Here is a 27,141-nt window from a genome sequence, read left to right on the forward strand (position 1 = left end):
TCAACTAAGAATATTCCTCAAAGACCCTGGGGCTACACTTAAAGGCAGTGGAAATAATGGAAAGAAATGTGTCTATCATAGCTGAAGGGAAGGACAATACGATTGCAGATAAACAAACAAGCAAAAATGACACACAAGCATAATCATGCAAAGGACGGCACATATTAGTTCCGTGAAACAAAGCAAAACCAATGTTACTGTTATGCCCTGTCTAGGGGTGAAGGCGAAACATGAAAGGGAATGAGAAACCAGGGGTAACTGAAAGAACAATAGTTTAATGAGAACCCAGTGTACAGGCGGGGGTGTGTCTTCAGGAGCCGACAAGGCCAAAATAACAAACAAAACAGCTAATTATTTCACCCTTTAACTTCCCTACTAAACAAAAAAGAAAATACAAATCACTTCCCTAACTCCCTGAACAAAAACACAGTCAGAAAAAGGTACAAACAAAATTGCATCGGTCTCCCTACCTCCCCAAGAATACTATGTACAACTATATACAGATAAGCAGACAAGTCCAAACAACGGCAATCCAGAATCAAAGTCAAAAGAACAGGCAGGAGTCAATAATAACAGGAAATGCTAAGCATACCAATATAACGACCAATTCATAAAACTAGTTAACAGCAAACAAATAACCACAGCAAATGAGCCAAAAAGCTAAACAGGAAGTGGTGGTGGAGGCTTTTATAGGCCACAGGGAGTCAGCTGACCAGCAGGGCGTGGCACCAGGTGAACCTCAGGAACCAATCAGGGATAAACCAGGAGTCAATAACTCCTGAGCTAAACGATGTTACTAGCAAAACGCGGTTGTAGCTGCCTCTCTACATTACTACGATAGAAAAGAGGTGTTATTTGTGTAGTAACAGCGTTTAGCTCAGGAGTTATTGACTTGGGAAACTCCAATCTGTGAATATGTGGCCAACTTCCCGCTCCTTCAGTTCTTCACTCTCTCTGCCACATATTGTCAAGACCCTTTTGCTCATTGGCTACATGTTTGTTTTGATTTTTGTTTAGTTTTCGGCCCGACTCAGTTTTCTGAAGTATTTCTCAAAAATCGGAGACCCCACCTTTAACCAAGAAGTATTTACATAAAGTACTAAACCTATTGGGCTCAGAGTAGGGCTGGGCGATATGGCCGAAAACTGTATCACGATATCAGTGTTTCATATCGGTCGATATCGATAATTATTGAACTTTTTTATGGCCCATTTAAAATAAGGACCAGGAGAAAAATATATTACATTTAAACATTTATTTTAAGGTAAACCTTCCTCTTATCGCAATCCCTTCAGTTATTAAGACAGAAATGTCAACAACCAGGAAAACTCAAATAATTATAATGTAAACATAAGTCTAAAGTCACAATGAACACTTAACAATTAACATTTAAGGTGCAAAATGAAAGAAAATGTAAGAAATGCTTAATAAAGTGTAATAAAATAGTGCAAAGTGTTAAATATAAACCTAGAGAAACCTGAGAATTTAGTGCAAGTTTAGTGCTATGAAGTTCAATAGCTGTTCACCTTCTGGTGAATAAAGTGTTTTAAAATATGTGCAGTATTTTTTAAACATAAATAAAACTGAGGTAGACTGAGATACATCTGTAATATAAAAAACAAACCTGATACAGTACAGTAACATTGTTTGAAATATAAAACCTGCAGAAATATGAAAAAGTAACTCAAGTTATTCTTACTCTAATCATACTTGAAGTTGAACTATTCAAGTATATTTTCGTATAATTAGGGCTGTAGCTATCGAATATTTTAGTAATCGAGTATTCTACCAAAAATTTCATTGATTAATCGAGTAATCTGATAAAATGTATTTTTGCTTAATTACAGAGCGATATTAAATATACAAGAGAAAATAAGCCGGGTCTCTTAAAATGAATAACTAATTGGTTTCCTTTTTTAGAAAAACTAACTTTTATTTTTTAAATGTTTATTATGCAATGCATACAACAATATTTTCTATCAAAAATAATCATTTAGATACCCATTGTTTCTCTGTCTGTACTGTGAACAACGACAAAGTTGACTGAGAAGAATTAAGTACATTTAAGTGACAAACATTCTGGGTTTTAAATGAACCCTTTTCTGAGATGCAAAAACAAAAAAATAAATTATAAAAGTATCAAAACTAAGGCATACATTAAAATAAATAGTAATAATAATACAAAAATACTGCCTTTAAGTCATGCAACTTAACTTTCAGAACTAAAAGATACTAAATCTACAGCTCGGGCATAACAAACCTTTACTGTCTAATTTGGAATGCTTTGTGGTATTTAAGAGGCAAAAAATATGAACAGGAACTTGGACCTAGAGTCATGCATGGTTTCACACCAAGTGCTTTAAGCATATATATATATATATATATATATATATATATATATATATTATTCAGAATATAAAAGTCTCTCTCTCAACGTGTGTGTGCTTTAAAAGTCTTTAAAGGAGCATGTGATTGGAACGAAGAAAGGTAAACATATCAACATGCTCAGAACTAAGGCTTGCCCTGCGCTTTGAAGAAATGTTTCCTGCTGCTGAAAACAGACGCTCTGATTGGACATTTTCTGTCGTTTTCTCCTGTTTTTTTCTTCTCTTTGACAATGTTATCGCGCCCTTACATTTTGCAGCCCGCACACTCCCTCAAATCAAAAGACCGCTAACTCCTCGCGTCTCCTTCCGCTTTTACCTAAGCACGTTGTCACACACACACGCACGCGCGCGCACATACACACACAAAATAATTGCACAAGAACGAATTTAAAATGAATTAAACGAGGCTTCGAGGCAGAGGAATTTGCCTCGAACAATTTTTGTAATCGAGTTACTCGAGTAATCGTTTCAGCCCTAGTTATAATATACAAAAAATTCGACGAAGAATAAAAAATATCGAACGTCTTATCGAGCACATTTTATATCGCTATCGATCACGTGTCTATCGCGATACATATCGTTATCGTTTTATCGCCCAGCCCTAGCTCAGAGTAACTGCACCATTGCATCAAAAACCTTGCAAAAGAGTGTGTCAGCTCTCTAACTTTGAAGCTATATGCAGGCATTGTGGAAGCAGAGCGATGGCTGAATTGTATTTGTTTATTTCTCTGTTCAGCCTTTAAAATTCTACTGCTATGATTTACTTATCATTTTATAGCTTAGCGAGGACACATCTAAATCCTGACAGATGACATGGATAACATGGCATCCAGCTTCATGGCTCACACACAGTGTTACGTCGACAACGTCAACATATATCGACATAATGACTGACAATAAACAAGACAGGCATATCAAGGGAAAACACATTAGGAAAGGGCATGGCAGCACCCACAATGGAACAAAACAGTGATACACAAATAAACCACAAGGATCTGTCCCAGGATCTCCTGACACATACACTATACACCCAAAAGCATGTGCACACCTGACCATCACACCAGATGTAGTTCACTATTTGCTTCCGGTTTCTGGTTTTCTAGAAAAGCTTTCACTAGATGTTGGAGTGTAACTGTGCAGATGAGCTTCATTTAGGCAGTACTGCCATATCCAGTGGTCGGTTACAAAATTCAGAAACCCTTGCTATTTTAAGTTCAAAACTCTCCCACTTATCTGAGTCATCCCGAAGTGAGTTGTTGAAATTAATTGAAAGATTTTCATCACTTTTCTCTACTGTTACTTCTGTATTAAAGCATGATATTGATATAGCTGACCATCGTCCGATCAAACAGAATGCTTATCGAGTAAATCCGGTCAAACGTCAGATAATGAAACAAGAAACTGACTACCTCGTGAAGCATGGTTTAGCCGTGCCTAGTTCTAGTCCCTGGTGCTCACCTTGCTTGTTCATTCCCAAACCTGATGGCTCCTCACGTTTCTGCACAGACTACAGAAAGGTTAACCAGGTCACCAAAGCAGATTCCTATCCACTCCCACAAATTGAAGATTGTGTTGACCGAATTGGAAGATCTCAGTTTGTAACTAAATTAGACTTACTAAAGGGTTATTGGCAAGTGCCGCTTACTGAACGTGCCTCCAGAGTAACTGCACCATTGCATCAAAAACCTTGCAAAAGAGTGTGTCAGCTCTCTAACTTTGAAGCTATATGCAGGCATTGTGGAAGCAGAGCGATGGCTGAATTGTATTTGTTTATTTCTCTGTTCAGCCTTTAAAATTCTACTGCTATGATTTACTTATCATTTTATAGCTTAGCGAGTCTGAGGTGACTGAGGAGACTGTGGTGAGGAAAAACTCCCTTAGATGGAAGAGGAATGAAACCTTGAGAGGAACCAGACTCAAAAGTGAACCTCATCCTCATTTGGGTGACACTGGAGGGTGTGATTATAAACTGTTATAAATGCTGAAAAGTGATATTATGAATAATGTCCTTTCTACAGTCAGATACAGTCTGATAATTGTGTATTGATGAGGAGCTTGTTGTCCTCAAAGACCACATTGAGTCGGCATCTTCTCACTGAAGGTCCGAAATCTTCATGAAGCAGAACACAACTGGAGCTGGTACAATCTCTAGATGCCTTGGGGTGGGTAGAAAAAGAGAAGCAAGTTGAGAGGAATTAGCGTAGCTACTATTTATAATATTAATAAGCACTAGATGATAATGTGTGTGTGATCAGATGTACTGGAGCACAAGGTTATGGGATGTGTTATGTGTACGTCTGGCTTATTTCTGGCTAAAGAGATATGTCTTTAGTCTACATTTAAACTGAGAGAGTGAGTCTGAGCCTTGAACACTATGGCTATATAGAGCTATAGAGCTAAATACAAAAACGCTGTACCACATTTAGTAGACTTTGATATTCTGGGAACTACCAGAAGTAGTGAGTTTAGTGATCTCAAAGAGCATGAACGAAGAGTTGTAAACTGGTTAGATACATAGGAGCTAAACCATTTAGAGCCTTGTATGTAAGTAGTAGCAGTTTGTAGTTAATTTTCACTCAGCACATTGTTTTAGTCATCATTATGTCCTCAGCACATTGTTTAGACTGTGACCTAGTGAACCAATATCAGGGTGGATTTATCACGCCGAGACTTCAAAGCACTTTTGTATGTCGCTCTGGATACGAGCATCTGCCAACAGCCGTAAACGTAAATGTAAATGGATTGGTTGTTGATATAATTTGGCACTTGTCCAAGTTGGTTTAACATTTGTGAGTGCAACCATAAAAGCCATAAAATCCACTTGGAGGTAAATAGTGCTGTAAATGGGCTTGAAAAGCAGCTGATTTACTCGTCTGAGATGTTGGGACTGATGATTGTAACAGCTGATGTAATTAACCGATTGCTTTAAGTGAGGGTGGATCGAGAGAGCGTGGACTTTCCACAACTGTAATCATGATTAATGATTCAGAATTCAAGTCTTTTCACTCGTTGCTGATAAAGTGTGCATCTTTTTGGGCATGTGTTTGTTTTAGGGATTATTTAGTGAGGTTCTCGCTGGAGAGACGAGTGATGCTTCAAAGAGAATGAATCGCATGGTATTTATGTTATTTTTTAAGCAACACTCTACTTATTTTCTCTAGTTTCTTCGCTTTGTGCTCTCTTCTCCTCACTGTTTTTCCAAACCGGAACTTTCTAACTTATTACAAATTGCCTCGTCGTGTTCTGCAGCTCATTTGACACCTCTGAGTGCTTGAAGGCCCTACAATGACAGCCACAACAGTCCTCTGCTCTCCCACTCTATCTCTTCAAAAACCCTGTTACTGTATGTAAATGTTGTTTTTGCTCCTTTCCGCAGCCACTAATCACATTGTTGTGCTCTGAGCTCTAATGGCTTCTAAGAGGAGTGCAAATTTGTTTTAAACGTGCAGTTGCTCAGTTTGGTGTTCAGCAAGGCATAGAAAGTGTTGACAGCCGAGGAGCAGGGTTAATAATCATACCTCCAGTGTCTTCGCTGATGAGCCAATTAAAGAGCAAAAGAAAGTTTTTGGAGGGAGAAAAAAAAAAACACTCGCATTACGAGAGGACACATGTGGCTGTAATTGGACCGGGGCACTAGCTAGAGCAGCTCGTCGAGTCTTGTGAACAATTTCTCTCTCCTGAAATACTCTGTTGAAAAAGTCATCAACCTTATATGTGTGTGTGTGTGTGTGTGAGAGAGAGAGAGAGAGAGAGAGAGAGAGAGAGAGAGAGAGAGAAATTTGTCTCTGGAGATATGAATAACAAAAATGTGGTGCTCGACTTCTTTAAATCAAGGACGATTTGACAGATGATGGAGTGTCAAGTTGTCAACTGTCACTTTTACATAAAATAAATGTAATCATTAAAATAATGGTATTGGTTAATGTTTCATAACATTTATTTGTGTGTTTCATTATTTCTCAAGAACAGATTCGATAGCTAGAGCAAGCTTCATGATGATGTCATGCTATTTTCTTGTTATGGAGGATTAGTAAGTAAAAGTATGATACAGGAATGAAACTCAACCACTTTATCCTGGTCAGGGTTGCGATGGATCTGGAGGTTATCCCAGTCTAGTGGACTTTTTTCAAATAATCAAAGCATTTAGAAAAGTAATGAGACTCAAACAAAGTAATGTAAGTACATTTGTAGATAAGAGAGTAAGAGAGAGACCTTAAAATGGTGTCTCCGTGATCAGAGAGCTTCACCCTCATCTGCATACTGGTATGTGATTTGGAGCTGGGAGCATTGTAGGTGATGAATGAAAATTGTCATGAATAAAAAACCTTGTGCACCATTAACTATTTTTCTAAACTGAGATTCAAACACATGACCTTCTGATCAGTAGTCTAACACCTTAACCACTAGGTTATCACCTCCCCATATGGTGATATGGGTGCTGGAAAAATATTGAAGAAAAAGCCTTTATTGTGTCACGCATCCATTAAGGCATAGTCAAATTCTTTACATATCCCAGCTTTGGAGGTTGGGGATCAGAGTTCAGCACACCTGGAGCAGGGGACATGCTCGAAAGCCCAACACCAGTAGCTTCTGGGGTCAGTGCTGGTTCTCCAACCCTGACATTCTAAGCAACATTCTAGTATGATAAACTGTATGAAAGTCGGTCAAATGCCGTAAACATTCTCAAGAGCAGTAGAAGGTTACAGCTCTCAATGATGTGCTCGACGTGTAGCTGTGTATGATTTACACACTGGGCATCAACAAGAGAACATTTACTAAAAAATAAAGCATTGTTGTTATTTTAATGACCTAATAATGCTTATTTACTTCTCTCTCCTCTCGTCTTTCTTCTATTTGTGTAGGTATTTCTCTAGAGCCTACCAGCCACAAGAGTCATGTTTAGAAACAGCCTGAAGATGCTGTTGGGGGGGAAAGCCAATCGGAAGAGCCGTAACAGCAGCGGTCAGTCTCACCGTCTTACCTTCCTTTAGTGCTTTACAGATACTAATGTTTTTTTTTTTAAAAAAAGGAAATATTAAAAAAGGAAAGATGGAAGCATTTCTTTTCCGAACGTGAAAAAAGGACTTTCTCGTCTCTCAGGACAAGTGCTATTTTGAAAACAGATGAATAATAAGTGTCTACGCTAATTGCTAATTAATCACTAACTAGCTCAATTATTCGTCTATTAATCAATTAATCATCTATTACAGTTCACATTAATGAAAAATATTCCTTAATCTCTTTCTTCAGTCTGCAGTATTTTTTTCTTCCCATTTTTTGTTCCAGGCTTAAAGCCAACTGTCTGCTCGATTTCCTGTACCAGGTGATTTCCTCACGTAAATATTGATGTAACTTTTGGACTACAGTCACCATCTCTGCCCTTTGTGTCTATGTTTCTTCCATTTCTATATTAAGGTTTTTCACTGTAATGGTTTCCTCAAATATGTTGAGGTTTTTTTCTACACTTTCTACAGCTCTGTAAAAGGTCAGTCAGACTTCTCGGTTTGAGGTCTCGTGAGAACTGTTTTCTTGATTCTTCTGACTTTTTACTTGGCAGCTCATAGCTGCTTGAGGAGATGAACATTTGGGTCTTTAATAAGACTTAGAGTATGATGACTGTTACAGTCTTTAGACTCCTTAATAAAGCTTGTTTAAATAAATAAATTGCAGTGTGTGGAGTGGGATTGGATCAAATCCCTTTCCAGTGAGCTTTCTAATAAAGAAAGTTGTCTTTATTAAAGACTTGATTTTGTGGCCTATATGACTTACAGTACTAGTGCTGCATGCTTACAGTAGTACAGTAACACATCTAAATCCTGACAGATGACATGGATAACATGGCATCCAGCTTCATGGCTTACACACAGTGTTACGTCGACAACGTCAACATATATCGACATAATGACTGACAATAAACAAGACAGGCATATCAAGGGAAAACACATTAGGAAAGGGCATGGCAGCACCCACAATGGAACAAAACAGTGATACACAAATAAACCACAAGGATCTGTCCCAGGATCTCCTGACACATACACTATACACCCAAAAGCATGTGCACACCTGACCATCACACCAGATGTATGTTCTATGTATTAATGTTCATTCAGCTACAAGAGCATCAGTGAGATCAGACACTAATGTTGTAAGAGTGATGAGGTCTGGGGTTGGTGTTTTAGTTCATTTAGTTCCAAAGGTGTTCAATTCAATCCAATTTTATTTGTATAGCGCGTTTAACTATGGATATTGTCCATTAAAAAATTCATGTTATACAAAATTCAAGATTAATATTAGACTTATATTTAAATGTGTTTGTATTGATCTCTAATAAACAAGTCAGGTGACTGTAGGAAGGAAAAACTCCCTTAGATGGAATATGACAAATCCTTGAGAGGAACCAGACTCCAAAGTGAACCTCATCCTCATTTGGGTGACATAAACTGTTATAAACGCCGGAGAGTGATATTATGAATAATTGTCCTTAAAGACCACATGGAGTCGCCATCTTCTCTTAGAATGTCAGAATACTTTGTGAAGCAAAACACAACTGGAGCTGGAACAATCTATGTATGCCTCGGGATGGGTAGAAGCAAGTATAGAGGAATTAGCATAGCTGCTGTTCATAATATTATCAAGCACTAGATGATAATGTTTATGTGATCAGATGTACTGGAGCACAAGGTTATGGGATGTGTTATGTGTACGTCTGGCTAAAGAGATATGTCTTTAATATACATTTAAACTGGGAGAGTGTGTCTGAGCCCCAAACACTATCTGGAAAGGTTATTCCAAAGTTTGGGAGCTAAATACGAAATGTTTAGTGGGGTTGAGTTCGAGTCAGGGTTCTGTGCAGGATGCTCGAGTTCTTCCAGTCCAACTTTAACACCTTGTCTTCATGGAGAATCTACAAAAACTGATTCTATAGGTTTGTGACAACAGTTTGGGGAGGAACCACATGGGGTTAAATGGTTAGGTGTCCATGTACATTTGATCATATAGTGTACTTATTATATACATTATACACAGTTATACACTGTTCCTTTTAGCTGAAATTTGACATTACTTGTACCATATAAATATGTAAATATTTCCTCCATAGCGGTCTACATTCCTAGACGATGTGAAGGTTAAAATACTTCAAAGGGTTCAAGAATAAATGATTTTTATTCTCCAGTCTAGCCAGCTATAAAGATATCAAACCTTTACACATGATAGGAATATTTTTGAGACACATTCTTATTCAAATAAATCGTATTTATTTTGATTTCCAGGTCAGAAAGAGCTCCTTAATTCTGACCTTCACAAACAGACATGCATGAATACTTTTAAAACAGAAACATTTCCATTTTTAAGCTGTCTGAGAAAGACTCGTATGAGATTAATGCGTGTCAAACCCGCAAGTTCCTCGCCGCAGGAACTTTGCAGTAAACACTGACGACTCAAAGCTTTTGAAAAATGTAGTTTATATGCAAATATGACTGACCAACAGAGAAGCAGCACTGCAGGCCCTGAGCACCGCATCGTTTCTGCCAACTCTAATTCGTCATGAGTCTTTATATAGTGATGGTCAGAGGCATTATGGTACGGCGTGAAATGCGGTCTCCAGACAGGTTAGATGATGATTCATCAGAGACAGTGGGATGTTAAGTGCTCTTCTGTAAAACGGTACATTGCGGCATTATAAAGTCATACGGTTACAAATCCTACATTCTAGATGTCTTAATAATGACATTTAAACCCTGGCATATTCATATTCAGCGTTAAGTTTCCTCTGTGGTGCGGTTCGTTAGTGAAATCACAGAAATCACACAAATAACTGCTCGTCTGAGCGAGACGGTCTCAGGACACTTACAGATAATTGGGCATTGCACCTTAGATTTCATTACAACATACTGTTGTGCAACGACAATAAAAATCATTCTGTTGTTTTTCATTTTAGAAGCGATTCAGCTCTGAACTGACCAGACGGCAGGAAGTGAGCCAAATACTGTAGGCCACGTGTTTTATTTTCGAGGCAGCGGTTTGTGTAGACGTGAGCAGCAGTGTTGTACTAGCTACTAAGAAACAGTAACTAGTTACAGTTACTAGTTACTTCATTCAAAAAGTAACTCAATTACTTTGTTGATTACTTACACCAAAAAGTAACACATTACTGTTAAAAGTAACTTTTTAATTACTTTTTTAAAGAATGTTCTTTAATGTTCCCATTAATGCCCTTTTATGCGTTATGGTCTATACAAACACAAAACTGTTTGTTGATCTGTCCCTGGCTAACAGTCCAGTTAAAATCTAATCACTGTTGTTTGGCTGGAGGGGCTTGACTCATTTCGAGTGTGTCCACCGACACCGGGTTAGCTTCTAGCTTTGTGGAGGCATGTAGTTTCTACCTCCAGATTGTAGTTGCTGTTTATCACAGTGGACAGGACCTTTGAACCAGAAAGACACAGCTTACATTTGACTAAAAGGTTTTTGTCTTTATGCTCAGCTAATGTGAAATAATGAGCATATTTCCACTTAGAGAAACTCGTCTTGCTCTCGCCTTGACTCGCCATTGCTGCCGTACATACTTGAATAAACAGAAACACGCCCACAGTGCGGCGTCTTCGTGTTTACAGGTTGGCATCCACCAATCCTACAATGTGTCGCTGCTGTAAACAGGTTAGGCCAGGGGTCAGCAACATAAAACACTCAAAGAGACATTTGGACCCGTTTCCCCCAGAAAAAAAACCCACAGGGAGCCACAAAACCCTTTTAACATCTAAAATGAAGATAACACTGCATATATATCGTTTTTTACCTTTATGGAAAGTATAGAAAAAACTGTAGTGTGTTGCATTTATGAAATCAATGAACTGCTACCGAGTAAACAAAATTTTATTTCTGCAAGCAAACAAAAATATTTTGAACAGTTTTAACAAACCTTAACAAAGAAGACACTGGGTTGAAGGTTACTTTCAAATAAAATGTTCAATGTCTAAATGAGTCCTCTTCGTATTCATGACATCAAAATTTTAACTTGCCAGCTGCAGCAAACCAAAAATGCGTCTGCTTCTGTGTGTCGGATTTCGCAAGTCGGCAGTTATGAAGCATATTTTGAGCAACAAAAAAAAATTAAAGACGGTTTTTATTTTAATGTTACAAGAGCATCATAATCTTAGAATTTAGAATTGCATTTTTTAAAAAACTAACTAAAATAAAATAAATTTAAATGAAATATTTATTTTTGAAATCTACAGGGAGCCGCAGCAGAGGGATGAAAGAGCCACTTGCGGCTCCGGAGCCGCGGGTTGCTGACCCCTGGGTTAGGCTGTAGACTACACTTCAGCCTAAATGAATTAATTTTAAAAAACGGTAACGGAGTTACTTTATTTAAAAAGTAATGCATTAAAGTATTAGTTACTGTTAAAAGTAACTGTGTTACAGTAACACGTTATTGCCCAACACTGGTGAGCAGCTAATCTGAGCCAGAACTGTAGAAGTGCAGAAACGATATGTGTCCTGGATATTAATCAAGTGTTACTTATGTATGGGTAAAATTATAAACGTGCGCTTGATTTTTTTCAGTAGCTGCATTTCTCATCAGTAAATGAAAATGTTTCTTTTCACCTTCGGTCATCATGTTTATTTATTTATTTATTTATTTATTTATTTATTTATTTATTGCTTTTCGGTTATTATTTATCTGCACAGTGGGAAGCAAAACCAAACCTTTTTTTTAATTCTGTAATTTATTCTTGTTCAGTTCTTAATTTCTTTTATTTAAAAATTCTTTCATTTAAGACGTCTTTTTGTCGTTTAAGACCTGACATTAGTATGCACCTGCAGCTGTTCTCATTACTCCTGTTTTAATCAGTAGGACACATTTTTTTACTTATATCATTGAAATTGGAATCTTGTTTTGAGAAATCCGGAGTTCAGAACGCCGCCGTCTTTACCCAGCATGCAATTTTTCAATCATAAACTTGAGAATATTCAGGTAGTGCCAGTTAACATTTGGAGACCCTACTGTTAGTTTAATATTGTTTTCTTCTTCAAATTTTTTTTGAAGTGTTTATTTTTTTTCCTCTTTCTTTTTTTTAAGATGAGCAAAAGAAAGTGGATTTTTACATTACAATCATTAGTTTAGTCCATGCTAATTAGAGGGTATGTTTTATGGCAGGTTTTTTTGTAATTTATCTAATTGACAAGGCTGAAGAAAACTTTGGCAACTCCGAGACCAGAATTAGCCGAGATCAATTCAAGACTTCAGTCTAAGTCTTAAGGTGTTGAGACCAAGACAAGAATGCAACCAAAACCATCTCAGTCAAGCCTTTGCTTTTATTCCATATAAAGAAAAGTAGGATTAGCGCTAATAGATTTATTGGACACATGAATACTATAGATATTTTGTTTTAGACCACTGCTTGGGATCTTGAGACCAGAACTACTGTAACTAATCCTATTGTAACTAGTCCTATAGCTACTAAGTATTTCAATTAATTAGCCACATTTGGATCACTTGATCTCAGAGAATGATATTTTTAACCAGAAAAAAAAACATCCAACATGGACATACTCCAACATGTAGGCAGCATTTTACATACAGCATCTGCTGTATGGGTTCTTTCTTAATTGAGATTTCACTCCTGAGAGGTGAAACATTAATACTGTAACATTAATAATCTCATTATAATGGTACCTGTCATTATACATACATTAAGTAAGTATCTGTGTTACTTTGACCAGGGATAAATTGTGATAAATTGTGTAGAAAGCTGGGTCATGTCCAAAACATCCATGTCTTGTTTGCTGTTCCTGGTGGTCCAAGAAAGGACCTCCGAAGGCTCATTGATGTGTGTGGAGAGAGACTTCAACAGAAGATCTACTGTAATGCAAGCTAAAGCTGGCTCAGATAGAAAGGTGTCAAAACTCACCATGCATCAGAGCTTACTGGATTCCCCACCACAACTTACAAGACTTAAAGGATCTGCTACGAAATACCACAGCACACCTTCAGAGGTCTTGTTGAGTCCATGGGCCTTGATGGGTTAGATCCATTTTGGTGGCACAAGGAGAGCCTACATGATATTAAGCAGGAGGTTTTAATGTTTAGTTGATGGTTGTATCTAATTATTTTGGTTTGTTGTTTGTAATACAGTAGGTTCATCTCAGAAGCAGTCCTGATGAATTAATTCTCTACATCGTTTATTTCACCCACACTGCTGTTATCACGATCTAGATACGGTTGTTTGAAGTGGTTCTAATGATGGAACTGAAAACGGTGGGAACAAAACAAATGTAAGATGCAACATAGAAAGAGAAGACAGACAAGCAGATGAGAGAAATCACAACGCTAGGGTAAGAGGCAGACAGGATTCATAGCAACCCGAGACACTTTAAAGACACTTGTTTCCCACCTACACTGGAACAATTTTCTTTTGTTCGATATTTATGTCCATTTTCCACAATTTGGCTTCTGAATAGTTATCAGACTGCTTAAGAATAAGAATGACGTCTACTTTTACATTTACGGCATTCAGCGAGCAGATGCTCTTGTCTAGCCGACTATCACAAGAAGCAAGAATAATTGTGGCACAAGGCAGAATTTTTGAAAGAGAATACAGGTGGGGAAATAATAGCTGTGAATAGCTTTTCTTTCTGAATTTATAGACTGATTGCTGACTGATCCTGAAGTGCCTCCTGCACATGAACAGAAAGGCTACACATCCCTGTCAAAATGGCAGATTTCTGTGATGGAAATATTTGTCAGAATATATCCACCTAAACTAAACTGAAACTAATAGTCTTTCAGTGCGGCGTCATGACTTAGCAATATTTTCCCACTGCTTCCTGCAAAAATATATTTTTGTGCACAGCCTGCTTAAGGTCACCCCATATATTTTTTGTTGGATTCAGGTCTGGACTCCTGGAATTCTTTTTTTTTCTTCAGCTTATTATTAGACACCTGAAGGTTTGCGATTTGTAGTTATTCATGATTCCCAACTCCAGTTCTGGCTGAAGAAAAGCAGCTCTTAAGCATAATGCTACCACCACCATGCTTCACCATGGGTGTGATGATCTTTTGACTATTTCTTTCTTTGCATTTATGTCATCATCCAAAGCGACTTACCTTTTACCTTTGAGTGATTGAGGTCTAAGGGTCTTTTGTTCAAGGGCCCAGCAGTGGACACTTGGTAGATCTGGGACTTGAAGTCATGATTTTCTAATCAATGGTCCAACACCTTAACCACAAAGCTACCACATGTCCCTTTCTTTGCACCAAACATACCTTTTGGAATAGCAGAATTAGCCGATATTTATTGGGGGGTTAATTAATTTGAATGATTTTTGAGCATGACATTGAATGTAATTGGTTCATTACGAATATGTCCCCAATTATAAATAAGTGTTCAAATTTACGCAAGTGGGTCATTGATGATTTTTTTCTTGGTTTAATATTATTTACATCACAAAAACCTACCATTTTAGCTGTGTCTACACAGCTAAAATGGTAGGTTTTTGTGATGTAAATAATATTAATCCAAGAAAAAAATCATCAATATTTAGTTTGGTGTTGTTTTTTTTTAACGATTCTAATCGCTAAAAAAAAACAACAACACCAAACTAAATACAGAGATACAGGAACAAGGAACAGTTGTTAAAATCATTAATGGCAGATTGATTTCAAGCGTGTCAAGTGTGTCAATGCTAAGTGCTCTAAGAAACATTTGAATAAAATATGTGTGATTTTTTTAAAAAACGGTTTATTGCATGAGGTGGAAATTTTAATGAAGATAATTGCTGTGAAGTAAATGACTCACTGACTTGGTGAGAATTATTTTTGCCATTATAATTGATTGCACTGGATTAATTAAATATAAGGGAGTGTTTTGTGATAGAGTTTGTTGCTGACCTTTACAGACTCTTACGTTCCTGACAACTGATATTTATTACAAGCTTTCCAGAACAAGTGCCATTTGTATTTATTTGAACTGAAGTCGACCAGGATGCATTGATTTACTACAGCCAAGCGATCCATCCAGGCACATAATGAGCCTTCTGTTAAAAATGCAACTTCTACACATATGTTGAAAGCTGCAGTTGGTTCAAAACAACGACGTTGTCCCGCTTCACGATTTCCGACTTCGAACCAACACGTGGTGTTCAGATCCTCTAATTGAGTTTTAGTAAGCTGTATCTATTGCCAAGGGGTATTTTTTTGCTAAACATATCCATCATCATCAAAGTGTCATAATCAGTGTAATTAAGCCACACACAAGCAGAATACACATTGGGTTCCTTTTACCACACATATAGTGTATAAGATGGTACAAAAGCACAAGTTGAACTGAATATCTTGCTCTCGGCCAACATTAAATAAACTTTGGTGTTTAGTGAATTTCAAATGTACCAAGGAGAAGATAAAGGGCTGCTGTACCTCATGAGTCAATATCCTCATATGTGGAAGAAAGAAAGCTACGACTGAGGAAATGAAGCCTCACATTGTGTTTATGGGCCCCTTCTTTTCCACCACTGTGGTCCAGAGCTCCCTGTGCAATTAGTCCACATAGCTGAGTTACCCTGTACTACCATAACACACACACACACACACACACACACACACAAGCTTGTTCTAAAGGTTCTGCTATCAACTTGAGCCTCATTTCAACCTTAGCTGAGTCCACTTACTGTATCAACCAAGTCCCAAAGATCACAGATATTGTCTCATCTTTCAGATCCATCTGGAGATTGTCCTTTGTCAGGTGTATATTTTAGCTTTAAGAGATAAAGTCTCAGGACTACACGAATTAAATCTCTGTCATATATGCCACCTTTGGTGAAAGTGTGCCAGACTTTACAGGCTGTAAGATTGATACAGATTGGACAGATTGTTCCCAAGTGTGTCCATCCCCATCTGTGGAGAGTAAGAGTTATTTAGGGCTATTACTATTTTAGAGACTATCCATAGCTACAGTTTACTTTATAGAGGGCAGGTGTCAAACTCTCATTCTGTCTAGGACACATCAGCATTTCTGTAAGGCCCAGAAGTGCCATTAGGTAAGGTTTTAAATTTTTAACACATTATCTGTTCTATCAGTTAACATCCGAAGGTGAAAGTCCGAGGTGTCCGAAAAGTCAAGAAATTCCCCTTAAATGTGCATTTTCCTTCGCAATTTTGCAGATTTTTCAACATATTCAGATCATTGTATTCACTTAACATATTGCCATTAGTTCTTGATCTCTTCTATGTTAAGAAACTTAAAGGCAAATATCTATCCATCCACTACCAATTATCCTACACACGATCACAGGAAACCTGGAACCCAGGGAACAAATTCACACACTATGGAAAATATGATGACCAGGAGAGGACCTAGAAGAAACCCCTGAACAGCCCTGGAGGTGTGAGGCAGATATGCTAACCTCTAAACTTTGGTGATACCATTATCGGCATAATGCATAAATGGCTGCCCACTGCTCCGGGTGTGTGTTCACGGTGTGTGTGTGTGTTCACTGCTGTGTGTGTACACTTTGGATGGGTTAAATGCAGAGAACAAATTCTGAGTATGTCACGTCACTTTCACTCAGAGTGTTGCTATGGTATACGTTTTACACGTTTTTGTTTTAGACCAATTACATTTATAGCAGACAACTTTATCCAAAGTGACTTAGCCAATTGCTTTGTGGTCCCCAGTGAAAAATATACTGCATGCTCATGTAGATAAGGTTAGAGAGGAGTAGTGTGGAAGTTATTGCACAAGTTAATGCTTTTTTTTTTTTTTTTTTTTTGCTTAAAGCCTCAGCTGTTTAGGGAACCCAGGGAAAATTAATTTCTACAACCTGGGTTCTAGTACAGAGAGGAGACTTTATGAATGTCTTCCTCGATGCTTGTCGCCATTGCATTTTTTAGTCAAGTGCTTTTTAATCTAACAATATCTACCTTTGGATGTTTTATTTGTGGAAAGTATTTAAGGCTGCAAGGTTGGAACCGTCTCTAACAAGCTGAAGCTAGATTTCAGTCTAGGGATAAATCATAACTTTTTGCCAATAGCGAGCAGATGCTAATGAAACTAGCTCTCCAGGAGCAGAGTTGGACAGCCTAGGTGTAGCCGTATCAACCACGAGCGATGTGTTGGCTGAAATAGAGCAGCATATGGTGGTAGCCAGATTGCTTTGAAAGTCAAATGTGGTATTCTAGGAATATTGATGATAGGGATTTGTGATTCCACTGATGTACTGATGATCAGGATATCTAAAAAGAGTTTCTGGTGGTATTTTGTTATAGGTGTACACACAATATCTATTTTATTTGGAAAAACTTGGAAATTCATGCAGTTATCCTTTATGGCTTTGTTGCATGGGATGCACTTATTTCCAGGGATTTCAGAACAGCGTAACTGATACTGTGTCATCGGGTAGGCGTGGCCTATTTAATAATCTAACCCTAACCCTAACCATAAACATAGTTTTTGGTTGTTTATTTGTTTTCTAAAATAAATCTTCCTGTATGACTGTTTTGTCCTTCGTAAGGGCGTGTTTCCAAAACCTCTGGAAACACGCCCACTTTACGTCATGGTAACGAAACACCTGGAATTTAGTGAATGCCTTTGATGCACAGGATCATGGGATATCCTAACCTGAAACCCTATGTCTAACCCTGAACCCTAACCTAAAGGACAGTGAAAGATTTATTGATGCGGTCTGTCAAAATCATCCACATAAAAGACATCAGATGGAGATTTGGTATGTAAATTTAGTCTAATTTAGACATGATTCAATACATTCCTGATTCAGAATCTAAACTTTAGTAGGCAGCATTTTACATTGAGGACACAGCCATATTTTCTATAGTGTACCCTTGGAAAACGTAAGATGAGACAATCCTGTTTGTTAGACCTCACTATTAAATAATACAATCTCAAAGTACTTCTCCCTCTTTTTGTCTCTCTCTCTCTCTCTTTTTATATTCACTAAAAGCAGTGGATAATTAGGTAATTATTCCTCAGAGATCAAGGCCGAGTAGACATCGAAGGAAGTGCGTTCAGTCTGATCTGCTTGGGCAAGTTTTATTGGCTGTGTCTTAATGATAGATGGAGCTACATACAGTATAAAAGAGAGATATGCATAAGTAAGATATAGGTCAGTACACCTAGCACTAATCTACCTCACTGCCTGACTATCTTCTTCACCAGTTTTATCCTTAAAATCTTTGAAACAAATTCATGGAATTATAATTTTGATGCTTCGTTATGTATTATATACTGTAGATGTATACTAGACTGATTTATTGACATCACAGGAATTGTGCCACTATCTCACAATAAGAATAGATAACTATCTATTTATTTCAATTCAGCTTTATTTGTATAGCATATTTAACAATGGACAGCTTTACAGAAATATAGAAATTGTGGATAGAAACTTTACATTTATGAAATGATCCTGAATGAGCAAGCCAAAGGTGTCAATGGAAAGGAAAAAACTCCTTGGGATAATATATGGAAGAAACCTTAGTAACCAGACTGAAAACAGAACCCATCCTCATCTGAGTGCCACTGGATAGTGTGATTATAGATCATTCATGTCTATAACTATAGAGTCTAAAAGGTATATTTTAACCAGGTGATTCATTCAGCTTTTAAAATAAAGTCAATTTTGTTCACTGATGGAGACCTGGAGTGAAAAATTGTTTTGTTGCAATTGCAGACCTAAAGCCATCATAGCAATCACCGTTTCAACACATCTTAGCAAAATTGAAGTAATCACAAGTATCTCCAGGCTGCCCATGTGGTTCATCCTCTGCAACAGTGAGTGCTTTCCAAGTGATGAGATTCCAAACAGGAGTTGGGTATCAGGATGGACAGGGCAGGTCTAGAGTAAAGTAGGGGTCAGGATCACTAGTGTCTATGTTTCCTTAAATGCTAGAGGTGAGAATCACAGTATACATATCTTTTAGGACCTTTAATATGACCATATCTAGTATTTGATTTAAATACTGGTCATTCAGAATGATGAACTGGAACCTTCAACCTGCTGGTTTGGCACTGGTTCTCAATGGCAGAGAACTCTGGTGTTTTCTGGTGTTAAAAATCACTGTTAAAAATAAGCATCATGCCCATGAAGAGGAGGCATGGTGTTATACCTTCCCTTTGTGGTATCTCAAAAGTGAACCTGATGATCACCTGTAAGCTGTTTCCATTCAAAGAACGCCTGGACAGTTCTACCATTTGTGCTCTGTAGGGTTAAGAGAGATCCTTTTCACCTTTATAGCCCATATAGCCTCAAAAGAAGAGTCTTAAGAGACTCCAGGTCTTGGGGGAGATTGGTGGACAAAGGCACCTTCCTCGCTACAGAAACAAATGTATAAATTTATGGCACACCACCACGATGATGTGCAATATGTTTACAGTATACAAGGACATTGTACTAGGTTTGCATTCAGAAATGCTTCATCTCAAGCACAGAAACTTCATTTTAATCAAATCTTTCCATCTATTTAGGATAATAGATAGATGGAGAGCAGCAGGGAAAACCAAGGTTTCACAGGATACAATTGAGTTATAAAAAGGACTCGGATCATCAGTAATCACATCTCTAAATTCTGTGCAGTTGTTGAGGCAGAAATATGTACAATATATGTCAAGACCCATCGCAGGCCGGTGCATCCAGGTTTTTAACAGTGATCTTACTGTATGTCACATTGGAGAAGAGTTCAATCTACATCCCATTGAGGAAGCTGTCTGGGTTGAGGCTCTGTCTTTGGTATGTAGAATGATGTGTAAAACCCTCACATCACCAGCAGTTTAGAGCTGGTGGTCCTTTCACTGAGATGAAGATGCGTCTATTTATTTGTTCTGTTTATTTAAATTCTGTGTGCTATTTAGGGTTCAGCTAACAAGCTGATAATCTTCTCACAACCCCTTCAACAAGCTCAAGGGTACTATTGTTGCCCAACTGAGGTTAACAATTCTGATCTCATAACCAAGACCTTATACCACAAATAGCAACCTGCCTCAATCTGATTGGTGAGATTGATAATGCCCACCACATGCCACCTTCATCAGTATTAGGAAGACTGAGTGTGATATTGTGTGTGAGAAGGATAGACAGCATGCTCCATTTTGGGGCATCTATATGACAGAACAGTTTGTTTTCAACTATTTGACAAGACTATTAAATTAATCATGGACAACCAACACAAGCTAGTAGACAAAATGAAAGAAGATGATTTGATTCTATTATACCCCTTTTCAACCAAAAAGAACCGGGTGCTGGTTCAGAGCTAGTGCTGGTGCTGGTTCAAAGTTGGTTCCACTGGCGAACCTTCTAAGAACTGGTTTGCCTTTCCATCGGCTAGAGAGCCGTCACAGGGCCGAGTCTGACGTCACTGTATATGTGTCACGTTTCCTAGCAACGTTAGCGCAGCAGCGGCAAACCAACGTGTACGTGCAGCTCCATGTAATTTGCATAAACAGAGGTTGTAATCGAGAAAGTACATAACATAATTTTATCATTAACACAGAAAACATTTTGCCTTAGCATGTAGCTACCTACTATAATGTGTGATGATAATTGATCATATTGCAGTAAATTAAAAGTGTATTAAACATTAGTATACTTAAGGTATATTATCAAATGCGCTAACAGTAGCTCCGCCCCCCGGCCCCGCCCCAGCCCCTGATGTAAGCGGTTCTTAAGTCAAGTCCAGCAACGTTTTGGTGCTACTTTTGGTTCTCGAAAAAGAAAGAACTGGTTCTAAATTAGGCTCTGAACCAGCACTCAAACTGCCTTGGTGGAAAAGAGGCATTAGAGGGCTAATGATATGAGGTTCCCATGAGGTCCGGCCTTTATTAAGGTGGCAGAATAAAGGGAATGATGGCTGTATGATAACAATGTTTACTGTATGAATAAAGTCAAAAGGTCACTTTTTTGTTGTTTCAGTGTTGAGGGGCAGCAGTGGCTCAAGTGGTAAAGGCTCTGGGTTGTTGATTGGAAGGTCTTAGCTGCCCCATGCTCTGACCCCAACCTTTGTTATATGTGAAGAAAGGTATTCCACTGTGCTGTAATGTATGTGTGGTGATAATAAAAGCTTCTATAAGCATCACCTAACCAAACTTATATACTGAATAATAACCTGCTTTCATTCCACTTTCAAACCTTTGCAGGTTGCTGCCTGCACCAGTGGTAATGAAAATAAAACGAATCAGGTGCCATGTTTTGTGCCATGATGAAGAACAGAATGGATTTTCGCCTGAAAGTCAGTGTCAGAGTTGAAAAATGCTGCTGCTGTAGAGTACAGGGAAGGAGTGCATGTTGAGTCTGAACTGCTCAATCATTCAAGCTGCACCGACCACACCTTGCTCAAAGGTGTGTGTGTGTATGAAAGAAAGAAAGAAAGAAAGAAAGAAAGAAAGACATGTAACTATTGGTGAGCATTATCACCATCATTCTGGACAATGTTATGACTACACTGATATGTACGGACTACTAGCATAAGACAGTTTTTGTGTGTGTGTGTGTGTGTATCTGAGTTGCCTCTTTGGTCGAATGTGTTTGACATTGAAACGAGAAAATGGCAATAAAAACAGTGTCCAGTGCTTTAATGTAGAACATCCAGCTATATCTATAAAAGAGTGGGAGAACTGAGTGGGAGAACAAGAAGAGAGTTATAACCCTTAACAGAAAGGACACATGCCTGCTGCTGCTGCTGGTGTATGTGTGTGCACTCATTTGTATGTACTGTACACACACTCTCTCACACACACACACACACACACACACACACACACACACACACACACACACACACACACACACACACAGAGACACCTGGTGCTTGCTTTCCATGCAGCTCAGAGTCCCGAAAGCCCTTCGTCAGTCTGAACTCTTCTCTCTTTCTTTCTATCCTTCCTTCTTTTGCTTTCTCTTCCTTTCTCCTCCTTTTTCCATCGTCTCTGTCCTCTCTCTTCATTAGCATTCTTCTCTCATCTGTCTACCCCTCCCTCTATATTCTCTTCCTCTCTCTTGCTCTGTGTCTCTTTGTGTGGAATTTGTGCAGACGCTGCTCACCTCAGGATTTTCAAGCACTATGGAAACACATTGTTGTAGCCAGAGGTGAGCCAAGGCTATGAGTGTGTGTGAGTGTGTGTTTGTGTTTGTGTGTGTGTGTATGTGTGGGTGTGGCTCAGTGCACAACTGTATTTGATTACACGTACAATTATCTCTGTATATGTAACTGAACATGTTACCATGGTACCAGAGTTTGTTTACTTTGCTTGCGTTTTTGTCTATAATTGTATACCTGATTTAATACATCATTTGTGTACACCATGTCCATATGTTTCATATTTATTTGCATTTTCCTACTTCGGTTTGTGTGTCTCGCTCCTGGATTATTGCTACATGGAGCTGAATGACTAATAAAGTATTAATGTTTTTAATGTTAAGTATCGAATCAATGCAGCTACTACTGTATGTACAACACTTACTTATGTTATTGCGGGTTTCTTGGGCTCCCCAATGTAAACAGACACCAGGGATAGCTTGAAAGCTTTCGACATGATCTCTCTTAGGATTTGATCATTATTCATTATATATGAGGTTAAGCTGGACATACAATGCTCGTGTGGGTACGATATTATATTGTGTGTCTAACCAGCATCAATAATGCGTGTCTGGCTTAACCATATCCACATCAGATACTGAAAAAAAAAAACTCAGAAGACTGAACTTTACAGAGCCTGGAGATGGTTTAGTGGGTCTGTTCAACCTATCTTGTGCTTAATTCACTTTGATCTTCTTTCTTCTACACATCAGATAGATAGAATTTTGGTATACTATTTGAACCAAATACTATACTATTTATAAAGTAAAGTATAAAGTAAAGTATAAAATGGTACAAATTCATCCAATCACACTACAGGACTCTTTAGAGATGACCCAAATTTTATAACACCATCAAGTTCTCCATGGCTGATTATATGCAGAAATTAGTGCTACACTGAACCGAAACATTCCTCAGAGTGACCAACGATATCCTTAAGAATATTTTCTGTCCACGGATCTTAACTCACGACCGTGGAATTCTTTTACAGTGGGATTTTTCAGAGTAAAGCTGGATTCATTCCTCTTTTAGCTGTTAGGTTAGACGTCAGCTTTAGGTAAGATGTGTTTGAAATTAGAAACATGAAAAAGAAAGGAAGAAAAGGTGAAGGTGGTAGGGTCTGGAGTGCAAGCACTTTTAAAGTGTGCCTTCGCAGGCAGGTATAAAGCATTCGAGTGGAATGGTGGAGTTTTGTTACAATGACAGGTGGGAAATTGCAGTCTTTAGGTTGAATGTGCTTTATAAACCTGTGGTACAGTAGCTCAGAGTGAGAGCAGGTGAACAGAAAGACTTGGGCCTGTTGGAATGAATCAGGCCAGTGGAGGTTGAAAAGTGACTTTAATTCAATATAAATTTTCATTATACTGCAGATATCATATTAGATTTAGCTGTATGAACAAAATCGAACAATTTTGAAGAAACTGCTAGTGCTCAGTGCTTAAATAACTACATTACCCATCATCCTCAGTACGGTTCCTTGATACCTCAAACATACTCATCACTCATGTTTGATTAATTCTGGTTTCTGGGTCACTTTTGTCATACTTCCGTCGATGTCGTGTAGTGTTGTGTTTTGTTAGCTGCTTTAACGTCCACTTCCTTGTTTTATTCCATGCACAATAAAAGTCAACTGTTGCCTCGGAGGTGAAGTTATAATGGTCAAATGATTCGAATGGTCAGTTATAAGTTATAAGACCAGATGATTAAAAGTTAACAGGAAGTTTATAGCCAAGGAACAGACTAAAGGAGTAAAGCTCTGCCGCATCACTCTCTTCAAGCTAGAGATGTAGCGAGAGGTGAATCGCACCTGCACTGCTATTAGGGCAGAAAATGATTCATAAAATAAAACTTTTGCATCATTGAGTATTAAATGCTGATAGATATTAAAGTCATTTACGATCATTTATTTATTTATTTATTTAAGTTTCTCCTGTATAAGATATTAAACAAAGGTCAACTTTTACTTTTTATTTATTTATTTATTTATTTATTTATTTATTTATTTATTTTTAGGATTACATTTTCATATTGGTTCATTTCATTCCATTGTCTTTTCTTCTGTTTATTTCTCTTCACCTCTGCCTTACTCCTGTCTGCCGGCGAGTGCGGTCCCGTTGACGCAGCCACCGTCTCGTCCTCAAGCTAACGTTGCATAAGGTCTGACGGTATTTACATACTGCTGTCACTCTGGCTAATGCTACATGGAAGAAATTCATTTAATTCATACGACTGACATTTTCCATCTCCCTGTCTCTATTTTTTTTTTCTTCCTTCCGATATCACTTACACAGTAGCACCGCTATCTCTTCAACATCTTAATCGTATTTTAAAGGATACATAAAATATTGATATAAAAATATCACAGGAACAGGAAACAGAAAGAGAGAGAGATTGAGTAATGTGCAGTTTGATGCGTTCTTTCCTGCACAGATGTCTGTGTTATTACACTTTTATCACTGATGATTCATTCAAGTACATCTCTTGAAATTTTAAAGCAAGTCTGCTGGAAATTGACTACTTCTGCTGCATTTTCATCAATTCACCAAGCAGACAGTTACAGAAATTCCAATGCAGAATGGATTAGATGTGACTAATATATTGTGAGGTTTAAGGTTTGTGTTTTTTTTTTACAGTCTTTACCATATAGTTATGTACATATTTATAATCATTAATTATGATTCAAGTAAGATCTATTTAGCAGTAGCTGAGTGGTTCAGTTTTGTTTCTAGTCACATTATGGTTCAAATCCCACATCTGACACACTTTTGGGTCTATGAACAAGGCCTTTGTCATTCAGCTGCTCAGTGTTTTGGATTAAATTGTGGAGCCAATATGAATGTGAAGATACAGTATAACATATGCGACATTTTAACAATTTAGCTTACCTCTATTTCACTAAAATAGCGAGTGGTTCAGTGCAAGTACTTTAGAATAATTGAAGCTTTGTTTGTTGTTGATTCATCATCACGTATTCATTTGATTCCACTGTGTCCACTCTGTACCTGTAACCATCACGATCAACCTCAGACTGTAAATCAGCAATTTTTCTTCGTAAAATTCAACGCAGGAAGCCTGAGGCTTTGAAAGCCTTAGCAGTTCCAATATAAATATGAACTCTTATCTTGATCTCTAGAAGTGATTTTACAGAGAGAAAGTGTTTTCATTTGTCCCGTCTTGGCACTTAATGGGAAATTGATCTTGGCTCTGCTAAATTCGCGCTTGATGCTTCTTTAACTAGACAGAAATTTCCAATAAATGTGGAGGCATGCTATTGCTGGAATATACAAGCCTGCCAAAATTAATTTAGCATCAATCATTTGAAAAGCATTGTAGGCAGTTTCTTGATTTTTTTTTCTGTGGTCCATATAACAGTTGGAAAAGGCAACAGTCGTTATTTGTGAGTGTTAAACAAAGATTTAGACTCAGGACTGTGTGAGGGTAAGAATTGAGGTTGCACAGCACTGGACATTCGATACGCCGCAGCGTTTGGGCCCAAGGATACTAATATTCAGCTATCAGTCAGCTTGATCTTTACACACCAATATACACTAGACATCACAGGTCTCACGACCAGCATATGTGTGTGCATTAGGTGTGAATTGCAATACCACTATCATTATCTCTTTAGTATCAGTATCTCTTTAGTATCAGTATTTGTTAAGTATCAGTATTTGTTTAGTATCAGTATCAGTATTTGTTTAGTATCAGTATCAGTATTTGTTTAGTATCAGTATCTCTTGAGTATCAGTATCTCTGTAGTATCAGTATTTCTTTAGTATTAGTATCTCTTAAGTATCAGTATCTCTTTAGTATCAGTATTTCTTTAGTATCAGTATTTCTTTAGTATTAATATCTCTTAAGTATCAGTATCTCTTTAGTATTAGTATCTCTTAAGTATCAGTATCAGTATCTCTTTAGTATCAGTATCTCTTTAGTATCAGTATCTCTTTAGTATCAGTATCTTTTTAGTATTAGTATCTCTTAAGTATCAGTATCAGTATCTCTTTAGTATCAGTATTTTTAGTATTAGTATCTCTTAAGTATCAGTATCAGTATTTCTTTAGTATTAGTATCTCTTAAGTATCAGTATAAGTATCTCTTTAGTATCAGTATTTCTTTATTACAGTATTTCTTTAGTATCAGTATTTCTTTAGTATTAGTATCTCTTAAGTATCAGTATAAGTATCTCTTTAGTATCAGTATTTCTTTATTACAGTATTTCTTTAGTATCAGTATTTCTTTAGTATTAGTATCTCCTAAGTATCAGTATAAGTATCTCTTTAGTATCAGTATTTCTTTAGTATCAGTATTTCTTTACTATTAGTATCTCTTAAGTATTAGTATCAGTATTTGTTTAGTATCGGTATCTCTTAAGTATCAGTATCCCTTTAGTATCAGTATTTGTTTAGTATCAGTATCTCTTTAGTATCAGTATTTCTTTAGTATCAGTATCTCTTTAGTATTAGTATTTCTTTAGTATCAGTATCTCTTTACTATCAGTATCTCTTTAGTATCAGTATTTTTTTAGTATCAGTATTTTTTATTATCAGTGTCAGTATCTCTTCAGTATCGATATCTCTTTATTTTCATTCTCAGGATCACACTTTACTATCAGTATCTGTTTAGTTTCAGTATCAATATAACAAATATCTGTATCTGTGTTCAGTTCCA

General features: G+C 37.4%; 1 protein-coding gene across 5 annotated transcripts in view; it reads left to right on the top strand.

Annotated features, from left to right (window-relative positions):
• The window catches only part of tanc2b (tetratricopeptide repeat, ankyrin repeat and coiled-coil containing 2b), a 159,735-nt gene that overhangs the window by 36,375 nt on the left and 96,219 nt on the right, over positions 1-27,141 (top strand). For all 5 annotated transcript variants that reach the window (XM_060863870.1, XM_060863869.1, XM_060863872.1 and 2 more), the window contains one exon: positions 7,250-7,349. In XM_060863870.1, the coding sequence (XP_060719853.1) occupies positions 7,283-7,349 (67 nt within the window). In that variant the 5' untranslated portion in view covers positions 7,250-7,282. The remainder of the gene's footprint in view (positions 1-7,249; positions 7,350-27,141) is intronic.

The sequence above is a fragment of the Tachysurus vachellii genome, chromosome 2 (genome assembly GCF_030014155.1).
Source record: "Tachysurus vachellii isolate PV-2020 chromosome 2, HZAU_Pvac_v1, whole genome shotgun sequence".
NCBI classification, from domain to species: domain Eukaryota; kingdom Metazoa; phylum Chordata; class Actinopteri; order Siluriformes; family Bagridae; genus Tachysurus; species Tachysurus vachellii.